The sequence below is a fragment of the Ictidomys tridecemlineatus genome, chromosome 10 (assembly GCF_052094955.1).
Source record: "Ictidomys tridecemlineatus isolate mIctTri1 chromosome 10, mIctTri1.hap1, whole genome shotgun sequence".
In the NCBI taxonomy this organism is placed as follows: Eukaryota; Metazoa; Chordata; class Mammalia; order Rodentia; family Sciuridae; genus Ictidomys; species Ictidomys tridecemlineatus.
In genome coordinates this window covers 28,747,107-28,771,475 of record NC_135486.1, presented here as the reverse complement: position 1 = coordinate 28,771,475, position 24,369 = coordinate 28,747,107, and the positions used below count along the sequence as shown (strand labels likewise).

The following is a 24,369-nucleotide window of genomic DNA, read 5'->3' as shown; positions in this document are numbered from 1 at the left end:
TTTTCTTTAAATATCAAGACATGGTGTAGTTAAGTTGCCCAACTTGACCTTGGGCTTGTGATTCCCCTGCCTCAGACTCCTGAGTTGCTGGAATTACAGGGGTGTACCACTATACCTGCTTGGTTCTTTTTAATTTTCTCAAAGCCTTTTCAATTTATGACAAGCTTTGAACTCAAGAGTACACTGGAAACCAGGCATAGCTCTAAGGAGAGAATTCTTTATCAAAATTATAATAATTGACTTTATTATTTTATTTTTGTGGCACTGAGGATTTGAATCCAGAGATGATTTACCACTGAGCTACAAACCCAGCTCTTCTTATTCTTTGTAAGGTCTCACTAAGTGCCAAGCCTGACCTCCAAATTGCTATCTTGGTGGATTCAGCCTCCTGAGTGACTGGGAGTAGCAGCATCCAGCTAATATTCCATTTTAAAGTCAACTTGGGTACATCTTAGATGATAACTACATATGGATCTGTGTACATAATTAGAGATCATGTTTTACAATGTACTGTGTGTGTGTGTGTGTGTGTGTGTGTGTGTGTGTGTGTGTGTGTGTAGGTGTGGTACTAGGGATTTAACCCAGGGGTGCTGTATCACTGAGTACACTAAAAGAATAAATAAAATTACCTTTGCGCTGTGTGTATAAGGTTCATATAAAACAAATGAATTTCGTGTTTAGACTTGGGTCTCATCTTCAAAATATGTCACTATACATCTGTGAATAGTGCTCCCAGAGTGTTATTATTTTTTTTTTTTTTTAATTTTGAGACAGGGTCTCTCTAAATTGCTCAGGCTGGTCTCAAAATTTCAATCCTCTGCCTTAGTTCTCTCCAGCCTCTGGGATTACAGCCAAGCAACCTGATGCCTGGCTTCTAATGTTTTTTTTTTTTCTTTTTTTGATACCAAACAATAATAAACCCAGGGGCGCTTAACCACTGAGCCACATCCCTGGCCCTTTTTATGTTTGCTTAGGGCCTCACTAAATAGCTGAGACTGGCTTTGAACTAGACTCCTCCTGCCTCAGCCTTCAGAGCTGCTGGGATTACAAGCATGTACCTCAGCCACTTAAGAATTCTAATCTTTTTACTTAAATGTGGAAGGCAAGATTGGATAAATAAAACCAAATAGGAAGCTTGAGATTACTTAATACAGGTTGAACAACCCTAATCCAAAAATCTGAAATCCAGTACACTCCAAAATTCCAAAGCTTTTGAGTGCCAACAAGACAATGCAGTGGAAGATTTTATACCTGACCTCATGTGAGTAGTTACAGGCACACTAAAATATTAAGCAAAATTACCTTCAGGCATGTGTATAGGGTTTATGTAAAACAAGAGAACTTCATGTTTAGACTTAGGTCCCACTTTTTACTTATACATATGCAAATAGTCCAGAATTACAAAAAGAACCAAAAATAGGAATTCCTAAGCATTTTGGACAAGAAAAATTCAATCTATAGTTTATTAGATGATACCTCTTAAGAACAAAAAACTAAATTTTTAGACTACAGGGACCCCTATATTCATACAACCCTACATTCTTCTAAGGAAATGATTTTAAAACCTATATTTATAGAAAATATTCTTTTTTTGTGTGTGAGGGTGCTGGGGATTGAATCCAGGGCCTTGTACATGTGAGGCAAGTGCTCTACCTACTGAGCTATATCCCCAGCTCTAGACAATATTCTTATTATTATAGAATATGAATTCTTTATGGATCCTTCATCAAAAGCAAAACAGAATTTACATCACTTTTTATTTATTTATTTATTCCTTTAAAATTTTTTTGTGTGGTACTGGGGATTAAACTCAGGGGCTATATGTCCAGACTTGATTTTTTATATTGAGATGACCTCACTAAATTGCTCAGGCTGACCTCAAATGGTGATCCTCCTGCCTCAGCCTCCCAAGTTGTAGGATCACAAACATGCTTGAGATACATATCAGAAATCCCTTGAGGTAAAAAGAGTGAAATATAAGTAATGGGACGGTGCCTGGTATCAGCCAGTCTAGGTGAGGGAATATGGAATGATTAAACAGCCAGACAAGGTTCAACGATGCTGCAAATGTTGAGTTTAACACGTAGAAAAATCACTTATTTAGTCTACAAGCATGACTATTCTGATAGTCCCAAGGCTGATGAGAATTTATTTTTAGGAAGAAAAACTAAAGGTATCTGGGGTTAACATTCTATAATAGTCAACTTGATTTGATCACATTTTAAAACATTATCATCTTTGTGAATTTCTACATTCATTCTCATCTCTTCCTGGCTCAATGATGCTCTACATGAGAAACACCTGAGCAAAACTGCAAATCAGAAGCAGAGTTTCCTGTAAGTAATGGGCTTACCCTGCAGGAACCTTCCCTCTCACAGGCATTTCCACGGCACTTGGGAACCCAATCCATGTGTACACACAAGGTCTAATGTTTTTGGAAATCATGCAAGAGGAAGATTTTTGTTTATTTGTGTGGGAGCTTTCTAAATTATGTAAGCTTCAGGGTTCACAAAGTTGGGATCAATTTCTGTTAAGCCTGCAAGGAGCTTTTTCAACTGCACAGATATTAGACAACACTGTATCATTTAGTTTTTCCTTCTACTTTTTTTCCTTTTTAACGCCTAGAGATACTAAATATTGGTACTAAAGGTACTAAATACTGGGAAACCAAGTCCGTTAGAATATTGAAAGATGTAAGAATTATAGCAGATATATCAGGTCCTGGGTTCATCCCCACCAATACACACACAGATAAAATGCTCATCTATTAATGGGGTTATTGATCCTGATATGTACAACATATTCATCCTCATTTATAATATTGTAGATAAGTCCCTGCATTTGTTTTATGATTCAAACACTGGCCAATGTTCTGTCCTATGGGGAGAAAAGCCTTGGAAAGGCTGTGTCTTGGGTATCTTATGCCACTGAAGGAAACAAAGTTGAGAGTTATTTTGTGCTGTGCTGGGGATTGAATCAGGGCCTCAAACATGCTAGGCAAGAATGTTCTACACTGAGCAGTGTCCCCAGTCCTAAGAGTTCTTTAAAGAGCAACAAAGATGATTAAAGACTTGAAGGTAAAACTTAGTAAATATATTTAAACTAACTAGCAATTTTAACACTGTTTAAAAAGAAAACCCACAACAACTATGGGAGCCATCATTTTATTTTGTAGAGTGCAAGCTGTCTCATTCATGAATTTGCAAATAAAAGCCAATTAGACCTTTAAGGGAAAAACAACAACAACAACAACTATTGAGGTAAACAAACTGGTCTTGACACAAAGTATGGGCCAAATTATTCTAGAGAATCCATAGTGAGGTTTAAAGAATACTTCCAAATGCAATATCCCAAATTCCTAATGTATTACAAGGGGTCCAGCAGAGTGTGGTGGTGCACACCTGTAATCCCAGTTACTGGGGAGGCAGGAGGATTACAAATTCCAAACCAACTGGGTAACTTAGCAAGGCCCTAAGCAACTTAGTGAGACCCTGTGTTAAAAAATAAAAAGAACTAAGTCTAATCCCCAGGCCCAAAACAAAATAAGGGGTACCATGTTCCTTGCTTCCTTGAGCTCAGAGTCAATCTCAGAAACAGGAATGTCAAAAAGGGCAAACACTAAATGAACTTAGCCATTGTTTCCCCGTATACCAACGCAGTTGAATTTGCAACCTGGTCAGTTTGTGTCTGCACAGAAGCCCGGTATTAACTAGAGTCCTCTGACTTAATGACTGAAGTGAGTTGGGAATTCTCTCATGACTGAATTATTTCCATGTAGCTGCAATTGAACAAGCAATCAGAAAATATATGACAATTAAGCAATGGGTCATGCACAGTCTCTATCGACAGACCCGGAGGGAATGATATATACTGCCAAAGGAAGGATTCAAGTTGTATATAAAGAAATGTCTGGAGTGCTGATCAAATCCAAAACAGACAGCCAGGGAACTTGTACAGAGGATCCCCGCCCTTGAGAAGTCTTTGAGAAGAGCTTGAGTGGGGTGGTTTAGCTGTGCTTGCTCGAATAAAAAGGATTAGAATAAATCAATGGTTCCCAGAGGGGGCATCTGAGAACCAGCCCTGGCATCTGCATCTATCTGTTCAGGGGATTTTAGACACTGCAAGACTTGTCCCTAGAGAATCTGGTTCCTCTTCTCCACCAATGCCTCCCCAGGGCTTAAGCCAGGGACATAATTTCGCCTGTCTCATCTTTTCCTCTCCAAGTCCTTTTAGACAATTTCACTGGCTTTCCCTCCACATGCCCTGGGTGCATCTCCTTCTCCCCCATCTCTGTTCTCTTAACCCTGCTCAAAGCCACCAAAATCTCTCCCTGGATTGCCGGACCTCCCATGTTTGTTCTTGTCACTTCAACTCATTTCCCTCCTGCAGCCAGAGCGATATGTTTTCCCGATGAGAACTTGGTGAAGTTACTCCATGGCTTACTTCTATGAATTTCCAGCTCCAAACAGAATAAAATCAAGCCCCTTCCATGAGCTGGACCTCAGCAAATTCTGTGACCTCATCAAAGCCACTCTTCCTCTCAGTCACTGGTTTCTAAGGGTGGGCACTGGTCTGCCTCTTTCCTCCTGTCTATTGAAAACACCAAGCTAGTCTGTACCACGGGGTGCTCTGCACATTTCTCTCCTGTGCCTGCACTTCAGTCTCCAGGTTGACCCAGGGTAGTCCTGTCTTGCCGTTCAGATCTCAGCTCAACTTTTCCCACTGGTCCTCTCTGAAGCCCTCTCACAGCTCCCTCTCTCCCTCCACAGGCCCTCCCTACTGGCCATCAGTCAACACTACCTCATCTGCTTCCCTCCCACACAAACCTGGGCACCAATAAAAGTGCCCTTGTAGATCTCATTCACTCTAGTAGCCCCAGGTCTAGAAGAGGACTTGACACATGATGAGTGTTTAATTAACATATGTTGAGGGAATGAATGAAGGAATGAATAATTCATTAGGTCCAGTTAAGATTTAGGAATAATCTATTTCTAAAACCTGATGTGATCACTTAGGTATCCTGGACTGGGACAGACAGCCCCCTAAGTGTACACCTACACAAGAAGCTTGATTTGGTGCCTATAAATCAATGACTATGAAATAAACAGCTTTAAATCAGCTTGAAGTTAAAAAAAAAAAAAGATGTACTAGTCAAAAGGATGATGTTACAAAAAGAAATTTTAACACATCAAATTTGTTTAAATTAAATATGAAACAAAGGACCAAGACCTCAATTACGTACATGTCACCAATAGCAAAATTTACCTAAAGGGAAAAAAGTCCTTTTGGAAAAAATAAAACAACAGCCTAGGGCTGGGGCTGGGGCTCAGTGGCAGAGGCTTGCCTAGCACATAGGAGGCACTGGGTTCGATCCTCAGCACCACACACACAAAAAATAAAGGTATTGTGTCCATCTACAACTAAAATTATAATAATAATAATAACAGCCTATAAGAGATACCAACTGGCTGGGCACAGTGGCACACACCTGTAATCTCAGTGGCTCAGGAAGCTGAGGAAGGAAGACCGTAAGTTCAAAGCCAGCATCAGCAACTTAGTGAGGCCCTAAATAATGTAGTGAGATCTTGTCACAAAATTAAAAATAAAAAGGGCTGGGGATGTGGCGCAGTGGTTAAGTGCCCCAGGTTCAATCCATGGCCCCGGCCCCCAAAATCTGTGAAATCATATTGCAGGTATATTTCCAGTAGTTATGATGGTACTGGGTTCTCTACCTAAGTTTCTCTGGGGGCTTCCCTTTGCCTACAACAAATTCATGTAAGTGCCCCTCATCATCACCCAGCTTTACCTCTTGCTCTTTCCCCCCACTCAACCCTCCCGCATGGGGATCACACCAAGGTCGCAGGAAGCACTGCACAAAACCTGTATGGTTTGCACTTTGTCTGCTAGTGTTGCCTCCACGCCCCGCCCACCTCGTTCCCAGCTCTGACTCCTCTTCCTAGACTCTTCTGGGGAGTAACTTCCTCCCTCCCTGACCTCTCCCCCTCCCCGACACTGGGTTAAAAGCCCTCCAAAGAGCTTCACTGCATGCTGGACTAATCTCTCTTTCAGTTTCAGGGATCAGTTTGTTGTCTATGGGAATTCAATTTTATTTTTCAGTTCCAATGTCATCTTAAATCTTGGTGCAAATCTAGATAGGATCACGCGTGTGCCATTCTTACAGTGCTTGCCTGAGATTTCAGAGTCAGAGCTCACCTTTGTTTTGATCCTGCAGCAAAATCAGGAAGGGGAGGGGGTCCCATGTTGACAGTGAAGACTACTGTTGTCTTTAGCAATTTAGCAAAGAGATGAACCCATGGTAGGGAGTTCAATCAGTGTTTGATGAATGAATAAGTGAATGAAAGACTTTGAATCAAACCCTAAATCTAGCCTAATCCTAGGTGGAACCTTGTCCTTTATGGCCAAAGTGTTTCAAGGGCAGTGTGTGTTATTCCACTCTGAAGACAAGTGCCACCTCCTAGAGAAATGCCAACATGGAGAGTTTTGATCTTTTTCAAAACACATTTCAGTCTCAGCTGGACTCTCCTCAATCTATTACAGGAATGAAGTTGTTTTCCCAATTGCAACATTTCATTGTTTCAACCATGAAAGTCATTCTCAACAGTCAAATAAAACTCCTTTGAAAACATGCATAACCCCTAATCCCCATTTATGAGTACAAAATATGAATGCTTTTGTAGAAGCACGTTATTTCTCACAACAGTGCACCAGGGCTATTGTGTTTCCACGGCAGATATCTGATGTGATCTGAATCGAATGTAAACAACAAATTATTGTGTTCAAGCATCTTCCCTCGCTTCATGTACGTGCCAAACAGATCCAGAATTTTTTTTTTCCCTCCAAAGCTGGAGCAAGAATCAATTAAAGTACATAATAATGTGTTAACTAGCTAATACAGCAGTTAACATTAAGGGGCATTTCAAGCCTCTGAGTTTTTAGAGGCAGAGCTCTTCTTTCATTTGCTCTGTAAGATCTATAATTGAAAGAATACCGTGAGAGACGCCTTTCATCAGCTCCCCGAGTTACATTTCCCGCTTTGATAACTGTACAAGGAAAATCTAAGGCACTTCAAGCTACCCAATTACATTTGATTAGCTAGTCAAAATAATGTAACAGCTTCTCATCACCCAAAGGAAAACTTTTGAAGAATTCTGTTGCCAACATGTCTGCACCAACCCTAATCTATATCATTATTTTACAAGGGGAAATGTAATATTTAGTAAGTTTTTTTTTTAAATCAGGCAATGAATAAAGCCTCTTCTGCATCACAACTTTAGATCAAAAAAGCACAATTGTGATAGGATGTGTATGATAAAGAAGCATTTGTGGAGATTTCAGTATTGACCAGATATAGAGGTGCAAATAAAAGAACATGCGTTAGATCAAGCCAGCGTTTCAGAGAACAGATCTAAAAACAGAACATGCAGTCAAAACCCTGTGATATATACACACCAGATCTGCCAGGGAAAATTATTCGGGACCCCAAACCTATGCAAATAAGGGAAAGAGTCTGTATAAAAATCAGCACCATTAAGAAGCCATTTAAAATATCATTCTGGAATTTTCAGATCATTGAGACTATTTATTGAATGTTCCTTTAAAGTAAAGACAAAAGAGCTGTGGGTCTGACTTGGTGGTGGAGCAATTGCCTAGCAAGGTTCTGGGTTGGATGCCCAGCACTGCAAAAAAAAAAAAATATATAGCTTTTTTACCATTGAGCAGTTTGTTTCCTTTAAGTCTTTTTTTTAAGTTGTCAATAGACCTTTGTTTTATTTATTTATTGATATGTGGTATTGAGAATTGAACCCAGGGCCTCACACATGCTAAGCAAATGCTCTACCACTGAGCTAGGCCTTTAAGTCTTTAGTGCATTAATTCAACATGTCCCAGTGTCTACAGTGCTTCATTCCTATAAAACATGTTTCTAATTTAAATGAAATAATGATCCTGCTCTGTTAGGTTAAATGGTTGTGTAAACAGGGCATTTAGAAATGCAATAGTCAACTCATAGGAGGTGGTCTTACTGGAGACTTTAAAAACCCACACTTCTGAACTGGTGATGAAAGGCCAGTTACAACCCTGCTCCCCAGTGGAAGACAGAGACCAGAGCTTTTGAAGCACCATTCGGAGGTTACGTTCCGCCTTGCACAATAACGGATAGACTTTAGACCTGTTGGTCAATGATTCCATCTGTCATGGAAGAAAAAGCATTCTCACAGAATTAGAAGTTGGATCAAGTTGGGTTGTAAAGTTAATCCTGAATGTTGTGTAATCCCAGTGACGTTTTTAAATATTGGAGATAATGTGGCTTTCTTTTTGAGTTTTCACAGAGAAATGAACAGCAGTAGTGCTCAGAGGCTCTGTGCACCTGAGATTTCTATTTATTTTTTCTCTTCAAAATTTATATGAGGAATTCATAGAATTGGCTCTGGTAGGTCAGAAATGTGGCATTTGAAAACATTTCCAGGAGGAAGTTAAAAGGAAGGATGACCATTTGTGGGACTATGTGGATGAGAGACTAAAGTAGAACTCCCTTGTTTTGCACAGAAACTGTCACAACTATTTGAAAACCAAAGGGGATTTTGAAGTTCCCTTGTGTGGGAGTTCCGTGGGTCCCATCCACATTCACCTGCCTAAGCCTGAAGCAGTGTTCTCTCTTGCCCTTGCACATCAAAGCTGACCCTCAAAGGAAATTGCCACTGTGTGAGAGTCATCTGTCACCGTGGAAGGATTGGAAAGAAATTCTATCCATCATCATTAAACATACCCCATCTTGGGTTTTGGTTTGTTTGCTTGTGGTCTTAGGGGCTGAACACACTGAGCTACATCCCCAGCCCTTTTAATTAATTAATCTTATTTTGAGACAGGGTTTTACTAAACTGCTGAGGCTGTCCTTGGATTTGCAATCCTCCTGCGGGATTGGTCATGCACCTCCAAGCCCGGCTCAATACAACTCATCCTTAGAGGTCAACTGTTTGTCTTGCCTTGTCTGCGCATTCTCAGACCCTCTTTCTACAAGCACATTCTACCTGAAGGATAAATGCAGATGCAGTCAAGGACAGGGGTCAGCAACCACCCGGACCTGGGACCATACTTCTCTGCAAGCCTAATGCCTAAAGATTAACCTTATGTCTGGATCTCTGAGGCCCAGGAAAGAGCAAAGAAAAAAGCAAGCTGAGTACGAAAAGAGAAGGCAGCCTGGGCAGATAGCAAAGGACAGGAGGAAGGGAGTGGAGAAAATAAAGCAGGGTTAGAAAGTGTGGTGTAGGTTAGAAAGTCTACGAGGAGCTGGCAGGGACCCCATCCCTCTGGCTGCCTGAGCTGAGCCAAGCACAGGTTGGAGAGCAAATCAGGTTTCAGTACCAGGCACGGGAGAACACCAGGATGCTGGAAGAGGGGACTGACACGGTGTCTGTCATTGTTCTTGACTGTGGGTGGTATCCTCGGGTTAGAGATTAATGTCTTTAATGTGAAGAATAGTTTAAATGCCCAATTTCCATGCAGCCATTCTGCAAATGGATGTTGAACTCTCAAAGATTTGTATGATCTGCTTCCCAAGCCGAAGAAGAATAAGTCAGAGCAAAGTCATTCTTGACTTATCCTGGAAAATAAAATGATCTATTTTCCCTCAGGTTCAGAGGGCAAAGTCCTTCAACAGTGTTAGGGGGTGTCACACATGAGTCATGAATCTGTTTTTTTTTTTTTAACCCGTTACCCAACTTTGTATACAGTGGATACCTGTGGGCAAACAGGGACCCAGGGGTGCAGACTCAGGGAACCCCACCTGTCCAACACTGAGGAACTGTCACTGGCAGGCTTTTCATAAATCTGTGAGCAATTTGTATGACCTGCTTGGCAAGGGCAAGATTTAGAGTGTACAAGGACATTAGTGATTCTCAGCAAACAGGCAAGTAACTACTTCTAGGACAAACTGACAAAACTCTACTGATTATTCAGTCAGAAATGGTGCTGGGTATAGGAGATGGAAGGGGTTGGGGAAGGCCCCCCCAAGTATTCTGGAGTTGGGAGGATGCTCTGCTACTGCATACTGATGGTCTCATTCCTTGCTACCCAAGTAAAGCCCAGTTTGATAAACTAAGGCTTGAAGGCTCTGGAGTAGGCCGCTATAGACAATGGCAAACACCTCTCTCCATTCTGATGGGGATTACTGAATTGTTCTATTCTCAGTTTCCTACATGGTCCTCCCCTAATTAGAAAAAAAATAATAATGAATTTACACACCCTTGAGTCAACTGATCATAAACTTGCTCTCTACAGTGAAAGTAATCGGTTAAGATCTACCGTACAAGTATGGGTAATTTGGTCATGGTAACAAGTATAAAGTACCTCACAGTTTACAAAGGATTTCCACACACAATTTTTTTTTGCTATGATAATAGCATTATCACACATTAGCTATGTGACATGGCTCAGGTTAGTAAATGTCTCAGGTCTCAGTATCTTCATCTGTAAGGTGGGTATAAATCATGCCTAGGGCACCAGCATCTTTAGCTTGTGTAGCTACATGTCAGATGTGAAATAGCTAACAATTGCCTGCTTCCTAGCTCAATAAGAGGTGCCCATTAGTACTGTCGTCTTCAAACTTTAGTCCAGGAAAAATCCAAGTATTTTCTTTAAATCCTCAGCTGTTAGTTTAACGCCAAACCTTAAGGGGAGCTGGCCTGAGGGTTCACCTACCTCAGTTTCTTTTGTCTCTCATCCTCCTCCCACATCTCCAAACTGACCCAATGGCCTTGATCAATTTTACTGGTGTTAACAAATTACTTGACTAAAAGGATAGGTGAGGTAAAAACTGAGGTAGCAAACTTCTACGAATCAGTTTCCTGGATGTCTCTATGGGATTGTACAACCCTAAGAAACAAGAGAAGGGACAAATGGTTGTGTCCCTTTGAAAGAGCATATATGTGAGAATGACAGGTCTAACCCTTTTACACCCACTCTTTAACCAAAAGGAGACCGTATACTACGCCCACCTCACAGACTCTCCTAAGAGTCAAACCAGAATATGGCCTGAAAACATCCAGCACCAGGGCAGGCTCTTCATGACACCCCCTAAAATTTACCTCTCACTGCACATGGTGGCACATGCCTGTAATCCCAGTGATTTGGGAGGTTGAGGCAGGAGGATCAAGTTCAAGGCCAATCTGGGCAACTTAGCAAGATCCCCTGTCTCCAAATAAAAAATGAATATGTCTGGGGATGTAGCTCAGTGATAGAGTGCGCTTATGTTCAATGCCCAATGGACCCCCCAAACAAAAAAGGCACTTCTCTTCCTTACCATCTGTCCTTCAACATTCCAAGGAAAATGCTGATTATTTTCCTACTCTTCTTCATATTCAGATACCTAATAATGGCTCACCTAGTCAATCTTGGAATTCTCAGCCATGGCAGGCTATTCTGATGCTGTCCCTATAATTCTTAGTAGATAACAAATAGATTAATAGGAACAGGAAGCTTATTGGTTTCGTGAACAGGCAAACCCAGTGTGAATCTGTGATCCTCTGCAGAACCATTCTCATCCAATATCACAAAGGATGTGTTCACCTAGATATAACTCATGTTCTGCTGTACTGCAACTAAGCTTCAGGAAGTTAGGCAGGATAGACAGATTCTCCCATTTGGAAATATATGCTTGATGAATAAAACAATTTAGTTCTTTTAAAAAACAGGCAAGAGCTGGGCATGGTGGCCACACCTAGACTCCCAGGGACAACTTGGGAGGCCAGAGCAGGAAGATCACAAATATGAGGCCAGCCTCAACAACTTAGTTGAGGTCCTGCCTCAAAATAAAAAATAATAATAAGGGCTGGGATATAGCTCATTGGTCTAGTACCCCTGGGCTCAATCCCCAGTACCAAAAATAAATAACACTGGACAAAATCTATTTAGACAAAAACAGAAGAGGGCCAGGCACAGTAGCACATGCCTGTTATCCCAGTGATTTGGGAGGCTGTAACAGGAGGATGGTGAGTTCAAAGCCAGCCTCAGCAACAGCAAGGTGATAAGCAATTCAGTGAAACCCTGTCTCTAAATAAAATACAGAATAGGGTGGGGGCTGTGGCTCAGTGGTCTAGTGAACCTGAGTATAGGCCACACCTATACTCCCAGAAGCTAACTGACCATAGCACAAACAGGTATTGACTGAGAAGAGCTGATTCGCCCAGGGAACAGTGAGTCAGAAGAAAGCTCAGATAACGGGTTCCTCAGTCCGCCACAGACAAGAGTACAGTAGCAAACAAGGCTAGAATAATATCAATTCTCAACACCATCAGCAAGAATACAGGCTTCTGTTTTAGATCTTTCTGGGGGGAAAATATTACAGAAGCAGCTGTTTAATACCCAAAGAGAGAAGAAAGACCATCAAGTCAAACCTGCTGATTCTAAGGTTCTTTCCAAATTCACAAAGACAGAAGGCAATGTCCACGTCTACCTCTAGTGGAAGAAAAACCATTTTCCTCTTTTCCTTGTAACCCCAGGATGCACAGATGTGTTTAATTCTAGTGTCTCTTTAATGAGTAGAACAACCGGCAATAAATGGTTTACAGATTGTATCCTTCTCCAACAGGATGCTGGGGATGTAGTTCCATGTTAGAGGGCTTGTCTAGCATAGAAGAGGCCCTGGGTTCAATCCCCAACAGCACAAAAACAAAACAGAACAGAGAGTGAAAACAGAATTTAGGTAAGGTAGCTGATGATCATTTTGGAAACCATACTGGTAAGCAGGAATGCTGAGGTTGAATTGGTTCCTGACCCCAATTTGCAAGCAAAGGTCATGGATAGCCACGTGGCAGATAGTGTCGGAAGACATTGTGAGGCCTGGTGCAGCCTCTCCTTTCCCTCTTCCATAGAAACCAAAGGAAGAAAGGTTAGAGCTGGAAATGGTGGTCAACATCTCAGCCTCTATAGGGCCAGGCACAGCAATTCAAGGCCAAGCTTAGCAATGCAGTGAGACCCTGTTTCAAAATTTAAAAAATAAATAAATAAAAGGACTGGGAGGCAGTCATCCTAGCTACTTGGGAAGCTAAGGAAGGAGGATCACCCAGTTCAAGGTCAACCTGGGCAACTTAGTGAGTTACTGCCTCAAATAAAATAGAAAAGGCTCAGGATGCAGCTCAGTGGTATACCACCTGCCTAGCATGTGAGAGGCGAAAGATTCAATCCCTAGGACCAATTTTTAAAAAGAAATAAAATAGCTTAAAATGGAAGCAGATCTCATCAAGTCTCAGATCATAGACCTGTATGTTGGGAATGGTGAACTGTAGCTTGGGAAAAGGTATCTAGAATGTTAAACTAAGTAAAGCATGGTGGCACACACCTGCAGTCCCAGCCTCTCAGGAGGCAGAGGCAGGAAGATTGCGAGTTTGAGGCCAGCCTTGGCAATTTAGAGAGACTCTGGGCAACTTAGTGAGAACTTGTCTCAAAATAAAATATAAAATGGGCTGGGGTTGTGGCTCACTGGTTAAGCATCCCGGGGTTCAATTCCTGGTACCTAAATAAATACAACTCTGCCCAGAAAGCCTCTATAATGAACCAGAGAGAAAGGAAGGTTTGCCCTTCCCCTTACTCCCTTGCTTTAGAGAAAACCACACTTAAAAATGGGCTCTGGCATGGCTGAATTCCTTTGACACAAATTCCCTGAGTCTCTGAAACCTATTTTCCACAGAAATGCTAGTTATGAGTTTCAGTCACGATTAGTTTGGTTTTTTTTTTCTTTATTTTATTCCTACATGTATCAGAATCATTCATGGAGGGGAAGTTCTTATATATCCATTCCCACAATTCTCCAAAGACATCTGGTCTCATTAGAAGATCAAATAGATCCTCCAGATTCATTAGTTGCTTAACAAAGTGGGAATTATTTCCTCACTGCTCCATGTTTATGAGATACGCCAGTCACAGGTGAGGGCAAAATAACGGGGCATAGTGTTTTTCCCACACAGGGACAGCTCATTCAGCAGAGTGGAAATGTCTGGAATTTGCTATTCTTTTCTAAAAAACGAGGGGAAAAGTCAAGAATATATAGGCTATTTTGAGACAGATTTGGCTTAAAGTTCAGAAGGTGCATTTAATACATTGTTTCAGAAAATTGACGTTCATGGCTCACCTATCACCTGCTTACCACCCTGTTCTCTTTCTACCCATTTTCCTTCACAGGCACACCAAGGAACCCACATGGAACGTGTCTTGCACCAGGTAGAACACAGGGCAGAACAGCATTTGGCACTTCTGTCTGTGGAGCCCAGCCCATATTGCTGTGACTGCACCAGATTCTTCCCTGGAGCAGACTCTAAGCAGAGGATGAGGCACTGGAGGATGCCTGGCAAAGCCCTCCAGGTCCAGAAGTGTTAGCTGGTGGCCCCATTGTGCTGAAAGATACCCCGGTGGCCTGAAAGAATTACGAGGCTTTCGAAAGTGACTCATTGACTCCCAGGGGGCTGTCTGGGCTCAGGGAAAGTCTGTCCCCCTGATTGTTAGTGAAGTAGTAATTAGGTGGTAGGGATGGACTTGGATAACCTAGATTTGCTTTAGTTTTCCTGGTGGAGGCCTGCAGAGTGGGAGTCGAAAGGTTCCACTGAGTGCGTGTGAGCACCAGAGGAGGGGCACAGGATGCTCCTTTGAATCTGAAACTTCCAGTCCCAGATCTGCCCTTTGGTAGCTGGGGAATCTTGGGTAAGTTGCGCTTTCTTCCTGTCGTGGTTTCTTTATATGCAAAAAGAAGAGATTAGGATCACAGGATTTTTCACCATCTTTTCTAGCTCTGAAAAACCCATGATCTACAGATCAGACACTGAGAATCTTCCAATGCACGTGTTGCTATTTTGGGAACCACAAGTATTCCTTTCACCGTTCTCATGCCATTATTTTGGATGGATGGAGACCAGAATTGTATCTTACAGGTGTCAGGCTTGGTGGCGCACATCTGTAATCCAAGCAACTCAGGAGGCTGAGGTGGGAGGATGGCAAGTTTGAGGCCCACCTAGGTAAATTGGCAAGACCTTGTCTCGAAATAAAACTAAAAGGGCTGGGGACGTGGTTCAGAGGTAGAGTGCCCTGGGTTGAAACTTCAGTACCGAAATATAAAAGAGAAATAAAAACCAAAGTGCTCCCTAATGTATGTCCTCCAGCTCTCTCCACTTCCATCTTCTTGCTCAGAAATTCCAGTTTCCATGAGCACGCTGTTTTTATATTATTATCATTATTTATTTATTTATTTGTGTGGTGTTTATCAGAGATGGAACCCAGGTCCTTGCATATGCTAGACAAGTGCTCTGCCACTGAGCTATACCCCCAGCCTCATTATTCCTTAGTTACATTGCTGCTTCATGTTGCTTCCCAAGTTGAGAATTTGGGGGCTCTCATTTCCTATCTCCCATTTCAGTATTTTAAGTGGGAACCAGAGTACCCTTTTTGCACCTGGTAGGTAGATGTGCAGAAAAATAAAAAGACACACCAATTTCTTCTGGGCCTTCTGTTCCCTTAACTAGTAAAGAAATGAATGGTGTACTCTCTCCTTTCGACAAGGTTAGGGGGAGTGTACATGGGCCCAGGAAAGTCAGCAAAAGGGCATTTGCAAAATTGCCTTATTATCTTGTTGTTTCCCAGGAGCAAACACATGACTTTCCATCCTGAGGTTGTAGAGGTATAGGCAATCTGCCCTGGAAGTATGTCACTCAATGTACTACTTGTTGTGAAGTCAACAAGAAAAAGGAAAATGTTTAAAGGAGAAACTTCACCTTTCTAAAAAAATATTTTAAAACCACAATTTTGCAAAGTGCTAGGGTGGGGGCTTGGACTGCAGGGTTCAGGAATGTCTTACAGGTCATGCCAGAAGGAAAAGGAGTCTTGCTAAAAATGGTGGCAGGTAGGCTCCATCCAACAGGTGGCCCACAGCAGAGACAATTTCTTGAATTGCAGGTCATGCCTCATTAGTGGGCTGTGACATGAATTTAGTAGGTCATGACCAGAAAAGTCCTTTTTTTTTTTTTTAAGTGAAGTAAATTATGCGAAAGCAGAATAAACTAGAAAATATTGGAGTACATGGCATGTAGGTCACATATCATCTAACAAAATTGTGATTTAGGGGTGTGTCTAAGGTGTAAGTGTGTGTAAGAGAGTTTGGTACACCATGTTCCAGTGTAAAGTATATTTCCCACTGCAGGACACAGAAAATGTGGAAGTGACAACATTGGAGATGTCTTGTGATGCTGGCATCTCCAAGACTGACGAAGTAAATTCACAAATGAAATGAAATTCTTCCTATGGGAATATTCACCTCCCAACTCTGCCCAATTACTCTGGATTCTACTTTTTGTTCTTGACAAAATAGTTAAACGGAATAATTCCTGTTCAATATAAGCCAAGGCAATGGTAAAGTGGGTTCAAGATAGTGTCTCTACCCTGTTGACAGTTCCACCCCAAGTAGAGGCCTCCTGATATTTGTAGGGTGTTTTTTCCTTTGCTTTTTTTCCCCTGCTCAGACAGTATTCTCTCCCTAGCAAAGCAACACCAAGAGCCAGCTTCACACTTAGGAGAGGATGTTTCATTTCCTCCTCATGGTTTCCAATATTCAGCCAGATCAGAGAAACTTTGCTAGTAACAAACTATAGAAATGATCCCTAAAAATTATAGTCTTCTTTTTCAACACATGTTCCCATGAAACACTGATAACTCCATCAAACACCTGTATAAGGACAGGCAATAAGCCATACATGATGTAATCCCAAGCACTCAGGAGGCTGAGGCAAGAGGATCATAAGTTTGAGGCCAGCTTCAGCAAGTTAGTGAGGCCCTAAGCAACTTGGTCAGACCTATCTCAAAATAAAAATAAAAAGTTGTGTATTGCGTGTATGTACGTATATGTAACGACAAATGCCAATAGCATGTACAACTATGAAGCACCAATATAAACGTGGGCAGGGAATAAAAAATAAAAAGGTTTGGGGATGTAGCTCAGTGATAAAGCACCCTGAGATCCAATCCCCAGTACAGGAAAAACAAAATAAACAAACAAACAAACAATAACAACTGATAATCAGCTGCAAGGTGTAGCTCAGTGGTAGAGTGCTTGCCTAGGACACATCAAGCCCTGGGTTCAATCCCCAGCACCATTTTAAAAATAAAGGAAAAATGACTGACAGTTCTTTAAAAGCCTCTGCTCCCATAGGCATTTATGTTTTAGTCAAATATTTAATCTCATGCCATATAAAAGAATTTCATAGAATTCAGCTGCAGAAGGAGGAAAATTAGAGAAAAGGAATATATTCTCAGCATTCTTGAAGTCCTACCTGTGGCTAGCTATGTTCACTATGTAAATATCTTTTTCACATGCAAATAATTTTTATTTATTTCCTCATTGATTTGTGAAATGTTATCTTTACTGTCTTTACTTTAAAAACAAAATAATTATGGAAATATCGCAACTCTAAGAGGAAATATTTTATCAAACTTTGTATTAATCTTATACCCAACTTAGTCCTTATCAAATTTTAGTCTTTAATTTATATATATATATATAATGTATTTTAATTTTTATTTATTTATTTTGTGGTTGTAGATGGACAGAATGCTTTTATTTTATTTGTTTATTTTTATGTAATGATAAGGATTGAATCCAGTACCTCATACTAGGCAAGCACTTTGCCACTGGGCTACAGTCCCAGCCCTCCTTAATTTATATTGATTGATGACTGTTAATTATGATACAATTATATGATGCTGTAATACTTGGCAATATTATTTCCCACTGTCATACGAAGACACGACACCTGCTTGTTTTCTTGCCTGAATAAGCCCATATTACACAAAGAACTCAACTTTTCATGCAACAATTAACTTTTAAAATGTACCACTTTACTGAGTAGGTAGTATATGCCAAACTCCCAGGATTAGGGTACTTTATACCTATAAATTCTCATTTTTTTCTTTGCAAACCCTCCTCCAAGTAAGGTCAATTATTTTCTACTATTCCATAGACGCCACGTTCACAACTTTACAGATGAGAACACTAAGGCTCAGAGACGGACAATGCCCATGAAGACAAGGTTATTAATTCCGATCAAGTCCATCTGATTGCAAAGGCTGTGCTTTCATGGTTTTTATGTCACCTAATCTTTCAGATGTATCTGGAATTATTTTCATCACCTCACCTGCTCTTCTAAGGACGTGGTGGTGAATGTCTGAACACCAGGAAAGCTGTTTTTATTGTTTTTTGTTTTTTAAATGAAGAATGTTCTGCTGAATGTAGAACAGCTGCAAACACTACATACTCAGAAATATCTGGCCAGATGGTGAGAACTGGATGCTTTCTGCTTGCCCTCTGTAGCCTGGTATCTCCGCCTTCAGCTGTCTTTCAGTCTAGCAATAAAGGATGTGAAAATATCCAGCATCTTTTAACAGCATGCTAGAGATATTTTATTAGATCTATTCAGATAACTTTTTTGTTTCCATGTGCAAACAACGGTACTTTAAGACTTCTATGAAAAACATTATTTTCCACTTGCAAATAATTTCCACATCCCCTAGTCCTTCTGTCTACACAGACCATATTTTACAGTAACTCTTTAAATAAAAAATCAGCTTTGTTTCTCTGCTCTCAGATTTTTAAATTTCCAATGCCTCAGGTAATCAGAAGCCACAGGTATTTAGCAGCCACATCTCTCACGACAGCAAAAGGAAGACGTTGATTTCATAGTAGAATATACTGAGAAATCAAATCCAGGGTTCTCTTTAAAATCAGAAATGAAACCCCTAGCCACCAGATTCAGACTCCAAGCTTCTAAGTGACTCTGCCACATTAATTCGGTCTTTAGTTTCAGGAAATAAAATAATCACGTAGTTAAACATAGATCCTTATGCAAACAAGTACTATGTTTACAATGTACCAATCCATTAAAATCAGCAGCAGACATACATTCTGAGAACTAAAACCTGGGACACATAGGCTAGCAATCATCATTAGCTCATTCCCCCATCCAATGGCAGTAAACATCCTATTGGAATCTGCTCCGAAAACAAAGGCTTTACTAACCTAATGTCAAGGTAAACAGGTAGTAAATACCTACTTGGTAGTATAACCAGTGGTATCACATTTGCATTCTTTAGGTTCTAAACACAACTAAATGTTGGCATCTTTTCCTTTGAAAGCTACTTTCAGGATAACACCGTTATAATAGAGTTCATAATGGGGTAACTTGAAAAAACAGCATACTGGGCACCACTTGACATTAACATCTTTAGCCAACATTAAAATATTTTAGCCACAAACTATCTGAGATAGAGGGAATAAACATATTATGGTATACAGAAAAAAACCAAGTTTCCTATATTTTATGTTAAAAGTCATTCACCCCAATTAAGAGCTACACAGAATAATTACAAATGTGTACCACTGTGCCCAGATTATTGTCAGTCTTTATACCATTGTTCAATGCAATAAATAGTCCTAAAGTGAAGCTACAATAAATAGTCCTAAAACACAGTTATAAAATATAGCTACTTCAAATCACCCAAAGAAGAAAAGGAAAAAGTACTTTCAGCCCCAAGAATATATTCACTGGGAAGAAAGTTAGGTCTCCCTTGGAAGGGATATTGAGTTGTGAGAGCAGAGGGCATACCTTAAGTTCTCTGAAGAAGATACTACTCCTGGCCCACTCCACAATGGAGAAGAGGGTTTGATCCGCCATTTTGCACATCAGCCCAAATGTGCTCAGCTTTTCGTGCTTGCTTCGGTTAGCCTGCTCTTGCTGCAAATAGGTCATGATTTTGGCTTGAACTTGAGGCTCATCAGGCTCACACTTCAAAAGTTCCAGTATCAGGTGTGGAATGCTTGCCGGGGAGCTTGTCTGGTAACTATCCATATAGGAATAGCCCATTATTGACTCAGGTGAGCTGGTGTAGGGGTCTGGGTACTCAGACTTGATGGCCCGGCTAGGAAAGTGGCCATATGCTTGGTAACCTTGCAGGCTGCCATGAGGTGGCATTGTCATGCTAATGGGGGATGTTACAAAGGGACTTCTGTCATAGTCTGTAGGAGGCAAGGCAGCATGGTTCAGAGGTAGGCCTTTGGAGGCAGAATGGATGTTCTGAATGGCAGAAGAGATGGTCAGGTCAGAGGGCATCGCTTGGATCACCTGAGACATGGCTTCCAGTTTGAGTCCATTGGCTCGGATGAGGGCTTTTTTCTGTTGCTTCAGGGCCCTGTCTCTCTTGTACATTGGTCCAAACTTATTCCTTCCCCCGCGCATTCGATCGGCCCTTACCGCTGTTGGGGGAGCAAAAAAAAAAGGGGAGGGGGGCGTATATATATAAGATGAAAATTATTAGCATTCTCCAGGATATCTACATACTTAGAAATGTTGAAAATGAACCATAAATGTTTTGTGTGGCTGTTTTCATTATAATAGCTCACAAGAATTCCAAGGAAAAACAAAAACAAAAACACCATGTCCTCTTTATTTATGAATTGCTTACTGTCTTTTTTTAATATTTATTTTTTAATTATAGGTGGATACAATATCTTTATTTTCATGTGGTGCTAAGGATCGAACCCAGTGCCTCACACATGCTAGGTAGGCGAATGTTCCACCTCTCTGAGCCACAACCCTCTAAGTGCCTTTTATCATTGAAAAAAAAAAAGCTTATAAATGCATTGAACAATGGTATAAAGACTGACAATAAGCTGGGCACAGTGGTACACAATTGTAATCCTGCTGATTTAGGAGGCTAAGGCAGGAGGATTACAGCAAACTCAGTGAGACCTGGTCTCTAAATAAAATACAAAAAGAGTTGGGGATGTGGCTCAGTGGTTAAGCACCCCAGGTTTCAATTCCAAGTAATAAAAAGTAGAATAAAATAAGATTAAAAAGGGCTAGGGTTATAGCTCTATAACTCTATAGGGTTATATAGTGATAAAGCGCTCCAGGACTCAATGCTCAGTACTTAAAAATCTTGGATACATAGACATAGTAACCCTTTTGAGAACTGAAGAAATTTTAATAATTGGTTTTTTTTTTGCTACACATAGGGATTATTTCATATTTCTAAGATAGAGCATCAATCTTTCTACTGGAAGCATTAATTTCTATTATGCCAGTGATTCTTTATGGAAACCCAAATTCCTTTTGTTTTCTCAGAGAAAAATAAATCAAACACCCCATTTCTGGATTAAATTGTGAATATTTTGCCTTAGGATATTTTCCTCCCTCTCAGCCATTTTGGCTATTTTGTTGTAAAAGGGTTGAGTACATGCTTTTCTTGGGAAGTTTATTTTTACCTCAACTTGATAAGTGCACATCGGTAACCACCAGTTATTGCTTTTAATTTAAACAGAGTTGGACATAATTAAAGCAAATTCCTTTCAAAAGTGGTCCAGAGGCTGTTCTGTCACAATGGTGTGTGGAGTCTGGGGCCATGCCTAATAAGTTAGTTAGCAGCTCTCTCCAAGCCCATAGTGGCCAATGGCAATTAGACAGAAACCAGAGACCTCTGACAGCTTGTGACACACTGAAATTGCTGGAGGTGAAGTTTTTGAGCTTTTTATCTTAGGATTAGTATCACATTAAAAATTTATTGTGAATTCTAGGTATCCAGAATACTGCAGAAGATCATAAAAGAGTTTTTCATCTGGATGATAATTTATTGAATATTCAATTGTTTCAGACCACTATTAAGGAAGTATGAGCATGTACCCCACATGACTTACTTACAATTAAGAAAGCATAATTTTCAAGGTAAAGAAATACAACCTTCTTTCTTTTGTTGGAAAAAAAAATCATATGACATCATATGAAATCACAGCATCGACTTTTTAACATTTTTTTCTTCTCAGTCACACACCATGATAACCACTTTCCATAATATTCTGTTGTTTGGTTAAATAATAAAATGATTGGTGATAAGAAAATTAATGAGCATCAATTACTTCCTTTCTCCATTTCTTCTTTAAAGCAGTACTGACTTAACAGTTCTTATAACAACCAAAATGACTAATTCTATTTGAAGGAATCTGTTAGCAATTTGGCACATTTCTTAGAATGACTGTTATTAGTTTTTTAGTATTTCTATCAAATATGAGTTCCACGTAAGGAGAAAGCTCCAAATAAATATAGCTCATGCCTCATTGATCAAATAAAATGCACTCTTGTATCTAGCACCATTAGTGACATTGTTATTACTTTATTTGCAGTATATTTAATCTGTAGAAAGCCAGTGGGTCAAAGGCTGGAGAATAGTAGCACACCATAGCAGTCCATGAACTACAAATTATTTACAGCAGTCACATATTAACTTCACTGCCTGCCAATCTGAACATGGAACGGTTTTGCTCTTTCAACAAGGTTTAGTGTGGCTTTGGGGGAATGGTTGTCTTGTTCTTTCAAACCATTGTAACTGATTTAATCGCTCATTATTTTTCATGTTTTTGCTTCTCAATTATTTTATTTTGCAGATTCAGTCATTATCTTTTTAAAAAATGTGCATTTCTACACTATAAAAAAATGAAATTCTAGCCAGACGCTGTGGCGCAGACCTCCCCAGCAGCTTGGAAGGCTAAGGCTGGCCTCAGCAACTTAGTGAGACCCTGTCTCAAAATAAAAAATAAAAAGGGCTGGGATGTGGCTCAGTGGTTAAGTGCCCCTGGGTTCAATCTGTGGTTAAAAAAAAAAAAAAAAAATGAAATTCTACCTGAGAAATTCCTTTTCACAATTCAAGGCTCAAGAATCATGAAATTAACAGGGACAACTGTGATAAGCACACCTATTTAAAAAAAAAAAAAAAAAAAAAGGATTGAAATCAAACTTTTCCCAGGACATCCTGATTTGAAAACTTAAAGGATATTTTGGCAAATTAATTTTATTTGTTCTCAGATGGATCCCTTTAGTCTTGTTATCAATTAATCTGACTTTTGATCTGCTCCCCAAACTAAAAGGAAGGGACAACTTTGATATTTAAATGCTTTTCCTTATAGATGTCACCATGTTTAAATGAGACACTCTATTCTGCAGACAAAATTTAAAAAGATCTTACTTTATGGCTGTAGTGTTAAAGGACTGGGAAAATACTGTTACCATGGCATAAGTACAATGCTGTTTTAAAGTCCATGTCCTTGGAGACTTTAAACAGGCAGTAGTCTTTAGAAGAATCTTACCTTCTAGCTTCATTCCAACACTTAGACATTTTTGAAATCGACAGTAAGGACAACGTTTTCTCTGTGTTTTGTCAATTTGGCAGTTCTGGTTTTCTATACATGTGTACCTTTTATTATTTTGGACTGTTCGCTTAAAAAATCCCTATAAGACAGAGAAAATAGTGAGACGTATTATAAATCTAATACCCGTCTCTTCCATTGTTTCATGTTAGGAAATCACCATTAAATCTTTTCATTGTACCATTTGAGCCCTTATGTGGTTCTGTGGTTTATTTTACATTTCAGCAAGATCAACCCTCCAAAATAGTGCCAGGCCATAGTGATTTATCTGGCCTCAGAGTTATATTCCTGAAGAATTACGTCAAATCTGGGGGAGATTTGGCTTCCACATCATTTCATCCCAACAGTCAGAAAAAAATATACTCTATATCGACCAGTGATTTTTTTTTTTTTAAACCTGTTTTCCCTATTAACCCTCATGTTCCAGACAGAGGTCCTCATGGAGATTTGCATTGTTTTCAAGTAGTCTGATACAATTTCAGAGACAAACCATTGCAAAATGCCAGAGGAAAAACTGACTAGCAAAACACCTCAGATCTCTTACAAATGTCAACAGTGAATACTTAAAAGCAAAAGGATTTAAAGAGATTTAAAATGGGAAAATGGTCATAATTTCCCTGGAATACATTCAAGCATGAGTGCTATTTAAGAAAAAGATGAAACTCATGGAAAGAAGCATGTCACAGCACTAAATTGGAGAAAGCAGCTCATGTTTTCCTTATATTTCACTCAAAAAAATTAATCAAGAATAAAATTTGTAGCTTTACAATAGAACAACGGCTTTTATTAAAATAGAACTCTTGTTTTTCTTACTAGCTACAAAGAGAACCAAGCATATTTTGTTAGTGAATGAAGGAATTTTCCTGGCAATGGTTTAAGTAATTGTACTGTTTTCAAATCAAAAAATGTCGAAAAATAAGGAATACTGAATTTATTAGAACTGTATTAGAAAGTCTAACATAAATTCTTAATGTATTATTGACATGATTAGTAACAAGAGTACGTTTTGCATATTCAAATTCCTTGCATTTAAATAGGTCACATGATACATTAATGAAATTATTAGAAACTAAAATGTGGTTTCTTGCTGTTTAAAGTATAAGTTTAAAAAACATATTAAAATGATT

The 24,369-nt window shown here is 39.8% G+C and overlaps 1 protein-coding gene and 1 pseudogene across 4 annotated transcripts in view; both read right to left on the bottom strand.

Annotated features, from left to right (window-relative positions):
- Nr5a2 (nuclear receptor subfamily 5 group A member 2) overlaps window positions 1-24,369 on the bottom strand; it is a 128,366-nt gene that overhangs the window by 87,182 nt on the left and 16,815 nt on the right. For all 4 annotated transcript variants that reach the window (XM_078022543.1, XM_078022545.1, XM_078022546.1 and 1 more), the window contains 2 exons: window positions 23,183-23,324; window positions 19,653-20,299 (listed from right to left, as the gene is read on the bottom strand). In XM_078022543.1, coding sequence (XP_077878669.1) covers window positions 19,653-20,299; window positions 23,183-23,324 — 789 coding nt within the window. The remainder of the gene's footprint in view (window positions 1-19,652; window positions 20,300-23,182; window positions 23,325-24,369) is intronic.
- Window positions 16,509-16,672, bottom strand: LOC120887751 (small nucleolar RNA U3; annotated as a pseudogene).